The 11,391-nt window shown below is 36.8% G+C and overlaps 1 protein-coding gene across 3 annotated transcripts in view; it reads left to right on the top strand.

The window, feature by feature from the left end:
- NALCN (sodium leak channel, non-selective) overlaps window positions 1-11,391 on the top strand; it is a 363,914-nt gene that overhangs the window by 97,133 nt on the left and 255,390 nt on the right. For 2 of the 3 annotated variants that reach the window (XM_008048630.2, XM_008048631.2), the window contains exon 9: window positions 7,470-7,556. The exons of the other annotated variant lie outside the window; for it this stretch is intronic. In XM_008048630.2, coding sequence (XP_008046821.1) covers window positions 7,470-7,556 — 87 coding nt within the window. The remainder of the gene's footprint in view (window positions 1-7,469; window positions 7,557-11,391) is intronic. 3 annotated transcript variants of the gene reach the window in all.

Here is an 11,391-nt window from a genome sequence, read left to right on the forward strand (position 1 = left end):
AGTCCCATGAAACAATATCCCATAAAACAATAATGCTTCTGAGAAATTGGAGGTGGCCTACAATTTTACTAAAAGCAACAAAGGAGTTTTTATCTGAGAGCAATCAGATCCAATGTCCTTGTTTTTGTGTTTGGTTTTGTTTGTGTGTTTTTGTGGTAGTTAGAAAGAGGAAGAATGGGGTTATATACCTTCTTCTAGTATGAATCTGTATAAAAGAGAGAGAAAATTTAAAACTCCAGAATCAAGAGTAAAATAATTTAATGTCTTATAACTATTATTCTACTATTAAAATTTTTAAAAATTAACATGTCTTTAAATACTGATACAACTATTGGGACAAAGGTATCTATGACATTTTACTTTTAAAACTTTCAAATTGGATGTTTAATAATTATATATTGAAATACTATTAAATAATATTTGGGAAGAACTTTATGGCATTGCAGCATCTTTATAATGCTGTAGAAATTTGAGTTATCCAGACAATTCATTATAGATGAAATAGTGTTGATGTTATTCAATTTTGACAGACAACTATTCAAACTTCCCTGAAAGATTTTTTTTTTTTAATGCTCTCTATTTCATATCCGAGATACCGTGTAGAAAAGCCTTCAAGGAATCAAGCATATCAAGTTCTTATCTCTTCCCTCCTCTCTTTTAGCAGCCTGTGATAAATAAGAAAGTTCCCACTTCATTCTGAGGTGACTACCTCTTAAAGGACATGATTTCTGTTATAGACATTAAGACCTCAATGGAACACAGAACTAGGAACTCAGCACCTAACTCGAACTCAGTGTTCCTAGAGATGACCTAAAATGTCTTTAGAAATCATATTATGTTTATGGGGTAACATAAGTATAAAATCACAGCTGGAAAAGTGATATTTAGAAGCACCACCACATCAGCCTGCAGTTGTAATAGAAAGTGAAGAGACTTTGAACAAATTTGTACAAAATTATTTTGATGCAAAATTGTACTTGATCAGGAGGAATAAGTTGGTAATTCAGAGGTAATGCGTCTAGATATTCAGCAGAGGTAATCACACGGAGAATTGTGAAGAACCTTCATTAAGAAAAATGCTATGGCTGAGGACCCGGTTGCTAGGCAACCAAAGCTCCTGCTGTCAACCTCTTGGTGAAACACCACTTAGGCAGCCTAGCAACGGGCCTTCAGGCCCCACCCACTCTTGCTAGCCACTTGCAAGCGGGCCCAGATGCTTTTATGTGTATAGAAGGGAGAAACATCATTTGCCATAATTCAGATTTGTAAAATCTGACCAAACTCTGTGAACAAGGATTGCTCATCAAATGGTTTACAACACTAAACCACAAGTATCTAATTCGAATAAAAAAGACTTTAGGAAAATCAAATAAAGATGGTTATTGTAACACATACAGCTTTTCAGACATGAAGTCCATCACTGCCTTTCTCTAATATGTGAAAAAAAATTGCAGTTGTTTGATATAAGTTATTCTCACCCATGGCTAAAGAAATCCCAGGCATTTGGACTTTTGATGTCTCTTTAAGTCTGTAGACTTCCCATGACAGCATATGTGTAGAAAAAATATATACATGCATATTAACAGGACAAATAAGGGACTTTCTGATATCATAGACAATTCACTAGGAATTGACTCTGGGAAGGACCACTCAGATGCAAAAGGTAACCTGTGATGAGAACTGTTTCTCTTGAGACTCCAACTCAAAAACAAAACAAAACAAAACAAAAACAACAACAACAACAAAACAAATTTTCACCTGAATGGACACAACCAAATGTCTCCAATTCACAGAATAGGAACAGATTTCGGAAAGATTAATGTCAGAGGTCTTATGGATACCATAATGTAACATGTAACAGGAAAAACAGAGGAAGAATGATGTAGAACAAAATTTAGGTCAGTAATCACAAATCTACCTGAACTCTGATAGGACTCATGACTTCTTACCTGCATAATTATTAGACATGGGTAACTGTTGCCCATGCTCAATCATATATTGGGTTGAAGAGTCAAAGATTCATACCCCCATGATATACTGGACCCCTGTGTCAGTCTACTGTAGGGCTACCCATATCACAACTTCTAGTGATGTTGCTCCAGCCCTGGATGTTGGGGTGTACAGATTTGCTGGGAGACAGAATCCTGAGCATAGAATCTCTCTAACCTAAGCCTTTGCTCCTGTTACTTAATCGCTTCACTTCAGATACCTGTTACCAGTCCTGTAGTCCCCTGACCTAGACTGGCTCATGACAGCGATGATCTTATGCCAACTTTGCCTGGAGTAGAACTCAAAGAGCTGCTAATCCTTATGGCCATGCAAAGCTACTTTTTTGTTGCATATAGTCATAAGAGACACAAAGCAGACTTCTGACTTTTAGAAATGAATCATACTCCAAGAGGGCCAGATTGAAGATTTGGTAAATAAAGAAATATTCTGAATATAAAGAGAGTGATCTGACTGGGAATGGTGAATGGGAGATCACACTTGTAATCTCAGCACTTTGGGAGGCCGAGGTGGGAGGATCACTTGAGGCCAGGAATACAAGACCAGCCTGGGCAACATAGACCTTATCTCTACAAAAAAAAAAAATTTAAAGGAAATTATCTGGGCATGGTGGCACACACCTGTAGTCTCAGTTACACAGGAGGCTGAGGCAGGAGGATCACTTGAGCCCAGGAGGTCAAGACTACAGTAATCCATGATTGTGCCATTACACTACAGCCTGAGTGACAGAGTGAAACTCTGACTCAAAAGAGAGAAGAGGGAATCATTTCTGGGTCTGTTTCAGAAAACACATGTTTTCTGAATTTATGTACCCTAATTAAGATAGAAGACTGATAAGGGTAGAGTTGATGCAGGAAAACAGGGCACTTTTGAGTTTTTTCTCCTTTGTGGTTCCATCAACATTCTTAAAATATGGGTTCCTACAATGCCTAGAGCAACATTTGCATAAATGAACTGTGCTGGATTAAAAAGCAGAAAGGCATAGATGAAAAGACATGTGATCAAAAATGGGGGAAAACTCCACTTATGAAAAGACTGTGTATCACTTAAGAGTCAAAGATAGTACTTTAGTAAAAATTTGTTTACTGTGTTTCAGAACCATTAGTTTCTACATGAATGTACATCGTTAAAATATGTGAGAAGGCAATTTAATTAATGTAGTTCAGAAAAGGGCTTTTCTAGCATGCTGCAATGGTGGGCTCCTTCTAATAATAAACTGCAGTAATGGAATAATGCATTCATCATAGGAAGCCATAAATGAGAATTAAGTTTTCTGAGTCATTGAATAATGAAATCAAACCAGGTGTTCACTCTCATGTTTTGTGTCTTAATAGCTATTTTCTTTAAAAAATGGCTAATTTTAAAATAACCAAAAGAGCATAAGAATCGCAAAATAAATTTTAGATTTTCTCCATATTACTCGTGTGTGTGTGTGTGTGTGTTTGGAAATGTAATTTAGCTGCTAGTGATTCTCCTTGTTACCAAGATTATTTCCTTACCACCTCCCATTAAATAACTCATTATTGCTGTTGTTGTTGATGATGATGATTATATTCTGCCTATAGTAGAACAATTCCACAAGCATTTTTAATACCTTACAAACTCAGTGACCCATTATAAAATCCTAGCAGTGTTAAAAGCACAAGACTGAAATAACTCTCACGGCTGAAATCTACAAGGGCTTCCAAATGATTGTACTAAGAGGAGAGTGCTCGTGGAAATCTGTTTGTGTTACTGGTAATATTCCACTAATTCAGAACATCTTCTAACCGTCACTACCATACAAAGAGAGGTGCACTGAGCACTGTGTAATGTCTTTACAACCAGTCTTATTTAATCTTTACCATAAAATTGTGACATGGGTACTATTATTGTCTCCACTTTGCAGATGAAAAAAAATGACAAGGGTTGTAAAGTTAATTATCTTACCTAATATTATTTAAGTGGCAAGTGGTAAGACTGGGACTCACGACCAGGTTGCTCAGCTGTGAGAGTCTTCAATATTATTCACGATGAGACCCTACTTCCTTTTAACTTAGACATTACAAACTCTGCTGTCAACATTTTGTCTTTGTTCTGGCCCCATGTCAACTTCTCTTTAAAAAAAAAAAAAATTGTTGTTGGCTGAAAGGGACATTCTCATACATTGTTACTAAGAGTGTAAATTGAAATATCTTCTCTTGAAAACAGTTTGGCGATATGTCTCAAACGGCTTAGAAACATATATACTATCTGTCAAAGAGATTCCACTTCTAGGAATTTATCCTAAGAAAAATTTTGGATAATAGTCAAAGATGCATATTTGAGGATGTTTGTGAGGTGTTTTGGTAAATTAAAAAATGGAAACAATTTTAATCTCTACCAATAAATTACTCATTATAAATTATGAAATTAGAATAAATACAAACCATTAAAACAATAATTGAACTTGATTGACATGAGACAACACATAAGTGCAAAAAAAGGACTATATGTGTGTGTGCAGTGGTCGTGAGTGTGTATGTGTGTATCAAATATCTGGAAGGTTAATTCAAAATGTTAATAGTGGTTGTCTCTGGAGGATGGGTACAAGATTTTTTTACAGCTCATCCACACTTTCTAAGTGTTTAATGTAAACATGTTTAATTACATAATAAGAAGAGGAGAGTTACATCATTAAAATGAAATTACTGAACATTCATTCTAACTGAAACCACTTGTGTTCGTTAAGTTATATTCAGCTACAAGGGACAAAAAAGTAAATGGCTTAGGTAAGATAGACTCCTGTTCTCTCTCTCTTATGTGAAATTGGAGGTAGTCATTCAGGGTTGTATAGTGATCTGTGTTGGTTTTTGCTGGAGCTTTGCAGCCTCTGTTACCAAGGTTACCTTGTGGACCAAGATGGCTGTGGTAGTTCTAACCCTCACATCTATATTCCAAAGGGCAGGAAGGACACAATTAGGAAGAAAGAACAGGTTTCTTCTTACAGCCTATAGGCCAATATATAGTTACATGGTTAAGATGAGCTTCAAAAAAAAGACAAGAATTAGCCTTTTCTTCTTGGTGGCCTAGTGACCTCTGCCAACCTTCCTCAAGGATTTGAGTCTCTGAGGATTCCTGGCTTCTGCTAGTTAGCCCTACTTATTTCTCAAAGATCTACTACTATATTAGCCAATCTTTTTTTTAATAATTCAGGAGACAAAGTAAAAATGAACATGTTTGCATTTTACTTTATTTCATATAAAGGAGTGACCTTGAGAGAACATTTTCACTGACAATTAAATTGATTCATTTGTTTTTTGGTCTACTGGAAAAAATAACTTAACAGAGAAAATTACTCAGCTCTTAATCAAAGCAACTCTTTGCCCCAGGAATGTTTTGTGCCAGGATAAGAGAGTATAGGATGTATCAACAGAGGGTTGTTAACTAGTGACTGGCAGTTACTAGTTAAAGTATTTGTGTCCTTAAAAGGAGACTTCTAGAATTTTGACAGAAACTTTAAAAGGTACTTTCACAGGTTTACATTTCCACTGGTGTCTGTACTCTCAGAAAGAGCCTCTTCAGGAAGGATGTCTTGATTTTATTACTAAGAATAGCTTTTAAGTTCATTCTAAAGAGAATCAGAATCCTGCAAATGGACACCGGAGATAAGCAATTTGCAGTTGGCATCCTTGTCAAAGAATCTTTTTATAAATACACACCTCAATTTTGTCCTTTAAAAATACATAATATGGCCTGTGAATTTTCGTGCTTGTCTCTCACCGCCTCACTTATTTTATAGAAGGCAAATAAAATTTCTTCAAATGATCTACTATTTCTACTAATAGGGACTTGAAATTCTGACTATAAATCCCAGGTAATGGGATCTTTGCATTATCTCACTCATAGTTCTGTCAACAGTTGCCCTTTTGAACACAGAGTCAGACTAACATGTAAACATAAATAAGGATGCCAAATGAAATATTTATTTATACAAAACAGTGACCTCAGGCAGGAATAAAACAGTGAGTGCTTGTAGTTCATACTTACTTAGAAGAATAAAACTCAGCCAGGCTCGGTGGCTCAGCCTGTAATCCCACGCCTTTGGGAGGCTGAGGTGAGTGGATTGTCTGAGGCCGCGGATTCAAGACCCACCTGGGCAGCAAGACCTCATCTCTACAATAAATCAAAAAATCAGCCCAGCGTGGTAGCACATGCCTGTAATTCCGGCTACTTGGAAGGCTGAGGTGGAAGAATCGCCGGAGCCCAGTAGGTCGAGGCTGCGGTGGCCGGGAGCAGCCACTGCACTCCAGTCTGGGTGACAGAGTGAGACTCCAACTCAAAAAAAAAAAAAGAATAAAACTCTTTAATTTCGCCCTATTTTGTGCCCCATTCCCCACACTTCTAAGAAGCTGAAAGGAATATGTACTAGTGGGTAAATACGTATAAGTATGAAATGTCTTCCAGCTGAGTGTAATATTGACAGATAAGCAATTTTTGAAGTTGAAGACTATGCAGTAAGACACTAGCCTAGTGTCCTGAACTTTGTCACTTTCATCTTCTAAACCAAAAGAAACTACTTGCTTCTTTTATAAATATGTCATAAAATGTCTTGTCAGGCATGGTGGCTCACACCTGTAATCCCAGCACTTTGGAAGGTGGAGGTGAGAGGATTGCCTGTTCCCAGGGACTCAAGACCAGCCTGGGCAACTTGGCAAGACCTCTTCTCTACAATAAATCAAAAAATCAGCCAGGCATGCTGGCATGTGCCTGTAGTTCCAGTTACTTGGAAGGCTGAGACAGGATTGCCTGAGCCCAGGAGATAGAGGCTGCGGTAGCCGTAAGCATGCCCCTGCACTCCAGCCTGGGTGACATAGTGAGTCTCTGACTCAATAAACAAACAAATAAATTCTGTTGAGCATATAATTTGCAGCCCAGAAAAAATAATTACAAATAGTCTATTAAGTGACATGTCAGTCTCCCACAATTCAACAGCACCAGTCTCTTTCCCTATGCCACATGCACACTTCTTACATTATTGACCCTGAGAATATTTTTAACTCAGTGAGAAATGCCTACTGAATAAAAATAAAAATTTGTCACCTAGCATAAAAACACACCAGACACAGTGCTTTAGAATTCCAACTTACATTTTTCTCCCAGTTCTAAAAAAAAAAATGATCCATATAATGGGGATAAAATACTAAAGTATTTCTCCTATGAAGAAGGATATTCGAGCAATTATATGCAAAGCATATATAAGATAGTAAATGGCAGACACGTAGCAAGTAATCAACAAACTAAATACGTTAATCATTCTTGTTATTATTATTCACATAAGTTTCCATTGTTAAAATGAACATACTTGAAATGGCTTCTGTTCCAAATATAAATCCATAAGAAGATCAATTTTCAATAACATAAAAATACAGAAAGCTGGAGACGTAGAACTCTCGATGTCCCATATTGAATGTCTCTGACTCATCTCCCTCTTTGTCTTGAAGATGTTTCACGAAGATGCTGCTGGTGGTTGGCAACTGGTAGCTGTGGACGTCAACAAGCCCCAGGGACGCGCCCCAGCCTGCCTTCAGGTGCAGTACAATAACGTTTTTTAAAAATCACCCAGGAAAGGTCTTTTAATTGTGTTTTTTTCCCAAGGAAACTTACAGCTCTTTCAGCTCTAAATTTGCTCAGATTTATGATCTTGATGTCAGGGATGGTATTCTCTTCCATTCTGCATTCCTAAGACCTAGCATCTTTCAAAACACACAGTAGGTATTTGATAATTTTCTGATGAACAAATGCCCACATGTAAGAGCATTTCAGCAGCACTGAGTCCACGAAGAATCTTGTCGTCATATGAAATCTTATAAAATCTTGCAAAATATTGTTTTACAAAGGCCTGAATTATTTGGGAGTGGGCAGGCTTGGTCAACATTTACTCAATTTAATATCTCACCAAGTACCTGGGGAGAAAATATTTTAATACATAGTCTCATTTTTCTGCATTTGCAAGCTCTTAGAGCAACATGATATAAAGGTACTTCCCCTTAGTGAAGTACCCTGGCTGCAAACATGAGGTGAAGGGACTCTAGGTGGAACCTGAAAGTCCTGGCGATGTTCTTATGGTGATTAAAGAATGGGGCCTCAGGTCCTTGCATATGAACTTTCTGGAGTCATCGTCTTTTCCAACCCTCCCCTAAGTCCCAATAAAGTCTTCCAGTGGACCACACTGGCACCTTCTCCCTGCCCTTAAATGTCAATAACTCGTTCAAAATGACATCATCTGAACAAAAGCAGCATCGCTAACATTCCATAGTATTTTCACTACTTCCCTCCTTTTGACAGAGGGTGGCAAGCAGCCCGCTCATGAGAACAGAGAATTGATTCTTCTTCCTAGATTATTTTATTTATTTATTTATTTATTTTCTTTACCCTCTTTTTGTTTTTAGTGACAAATCCTCTTTTCACAATGAATGGTTTTTATAGCTCTTCATAACCCACCCTCATGATTTGGGGTAGTATTGGCTTCTGCTTCTGGTCAAGAACCTATCTCCTTTCTTTCTTTTGGATCTTTCTCCAGGTGAAGGTTCGTTATGCATCTCAAGGACTGGTCCATGAGAAACAAAGTTGTCCTCCGAGCCATTACTGTGGGCTGCATTTATATGGCCATTTTTATTAGATAGTTATTTGCTCTTTTTTGTTTCCAGTTTTTATTGAGGTATGGTTAAGAAATAAAAATTATATCTATTTAAGGTACACAATGTGATGATTTAATATACTTACACGTTGTAAAATCATTACCACAACCAAACTAATTAACATATACATCACCTCATGTAGTTATCTTTATGTGTCTCTGTGTATGTGGGATGAGAACACAATATCTACTCTCTTAGCAAATTTATAATACAGTGCAGTATTATTAACTATAGTTACCATGTAGTTTATTAGATCCACAGAACTTAGCCACTATGTAACTGAAGATTTGTATCCATTGCCACTTCCTGCCAACAGCCCCAGCAACAACCATTCTACTCTCTGCTTCAATAAGTTTGACTTTTTTAGATTCCACATATAAACGAGATCATACAATATATGTCATCCTGTGTCTGGCTCATTTCACTTAATATAATGTCCTCCAGTTCCATCCATATTATTGAAGTGACAGAATTTCCTTCTTTTTTATTACTGAATAATATTTAATTGTATGTATATACTACATTTTCTTTGTCCATTCATCCATCAACAGACACTTGGGTTGTTTCTTTGTCTTGGCTATTGTGAGTAATGCTGCAATGAACATGGGAGTGCAGATGTCTCTTTGAGATACTGATTTCATTGCCTTTGTATATTTATGCAGAAATGGGCTTGATGGATCAATGGTAGCTCTCTTTTTAATTTTTGAGGTACCTCCATTCTCTTTTTCAGAATGGCTGTACCAATTTACATTCCCACCAAGTGTACAAGAATTCTTTTTTCTTTACAACTTTGCCAACACGTATCTTTTTGTCTTTTTGGTATTAGCCATTCTAATAGATGTGAGATGACATCTCATTGTGGTTTTAATTTGCATTTTCCTGATGAGTAGTAATGAAAAGCACTTCTCTATTTACCTGTTGACTATTCATACGTCTCCTTTGGAGAAATGTCTACTCAGTTCCTTTGCCTATTTTAAAGTCAAGTTTCTTTTTTCTATTGAGCTGTATGAGTTCCTTGAATATCTGACTATTATCCCCTTTTCAAAAATATGATTTTTGAAATATTTCCCTTTTTCACAGCTTGTCTTTTCCTTTTAATTTTGTTGATGGTTATTTATTTGTTTCTATCAGTTTAAAAAGTGGAGGGGAAAAGGAGAAAGAGTTTACTATGATTATAGGCAATGTTAAATATTATTTTGTGGTTCTCCTTCTGTTCTATATTTCATGGTGACAATGCTTCTAATATACAACTACTATAGCTACCTCTAATATTACAATTACTACTAAAAGTAATAACAGGAGTAACACCAATTATAGTACCAGTTTTTTGCCCAAAAAGTACTTATGTTATTTGTTAATCCATCAACTGATATTTACTGAGTTCCAACTATGTGCTAGACATTAAGATAGTCCTAAAAAAACCCAAAAAAACAAGCATGCTCTCCAACCTCATGGAGCTTACAGTATACCGGAAGGTGGATGAAAAAAGGCAGCAGTGAACCAGCAATCACAAGAGCGATAGGGGTTTTGAAAGAAGTAATGCAAGAAACAATGAGGATATATAATTTGGAGTCCTCTATTTTTGACTGGGAGGTCAGGGAAGGTTTCCATGAGCTAGTGAGTGATGTTTTAATCAAAATCAACATAATGAGCAAAGGAGTGACTAAGGATGGGGTTCACTACAGCTCTGTAATGGAGAAAGACTGGCATGCATTATCAGCCATCTATAAATGAGAAAGTGGATATTCAGAGGACCTAGGAGAGTCTCTTGAAGTTACACTTAAACCAAATGAAGAAACCAGGACTAGTAGCTGGGTCTTCTGGTCCCTCATCCCTTGCTTTCTCCAAATGAGAAAATATGCAAGGAATCATAACTTTGTAATAGAAATAAAATATCAGGGCTACTCTGGGTACCAAATCAGAGTTGTATGAGACCCAGAATACATGGCTTTAAAATCTATTAAATGCTTATTAATAGATGTCTTAAGCTTGTAATCTGAAATTAGGAGACAAGTCAGCCTTCTTAGCAGGAAAATCTGAAAATAGCAAGGATAAATGACAAGGTGAGTGTGATGACAAAACTGAGCAAGGATATAGTAAAATAAAGGTTAGTGTGAAGGAGGGATAGATGTTGGACTTGAAGTGTATAAAAGTGGCATTTGAGATACCTGTGTATTAGATATTTGTTATACAGCAGCATGCTTGGTTAGTTTTATGAATGCTGACTCATATGGCTAGAGACCAGAGAAGAAAGAGGCCAGGTAAGTCAGTATGAAGGAAGTTCCATTCGACTCAACTTCACATGTTTGGTTCTAAATCAATCTTTCCAGAAGGAACTGACATTGACAAAAAAGTATGGATGAATAGCAGGATAGCCAAGGGCTTGTCTGTTTGTACTGAGCAGGATCTGTGAATAGAGCGAAAATATCTTTTTATGCCTGAGCAAATAATTAATTAATCTTAAAAAAGAATTAAGGACTAGTTTACACTCCCACCAACAGTGTAGAAGTGTTCCCTTTTCACCACACCCTCTCCAGCAGCTGTTATTTTTTGAATGCAACCTCTGTGGAAAGCAGTGTGGCGATTCCTAAAAGCTCTAAAAATTGACCTTCCATATGACCCTGCAATCCCCCTACTGGGAATATACCCTGAAGAACACAAATCACTCTAAAAAAAAGATACCTGCACACGTATGTTTTATCGCAGCGTTGTTCACAATAGCAAA

The sequence above is a fragment of the Carlito syrichta genome, unplaced genomic scaffold (genome assembly GCF_000164805.1).
Source record: "Carlito syrichta isolate Samal-C Ts95f unplaced genomic scaffold, Tarsius_syrichta-2.0.1 Scaffold126448, whole genome shotgun sequence".
Lineage (NCBI taxonomy): Eukaryota > Metazoa > Chordata > Mammalia > Primates > Tarsiidae > Carlito > Carlito syrichta.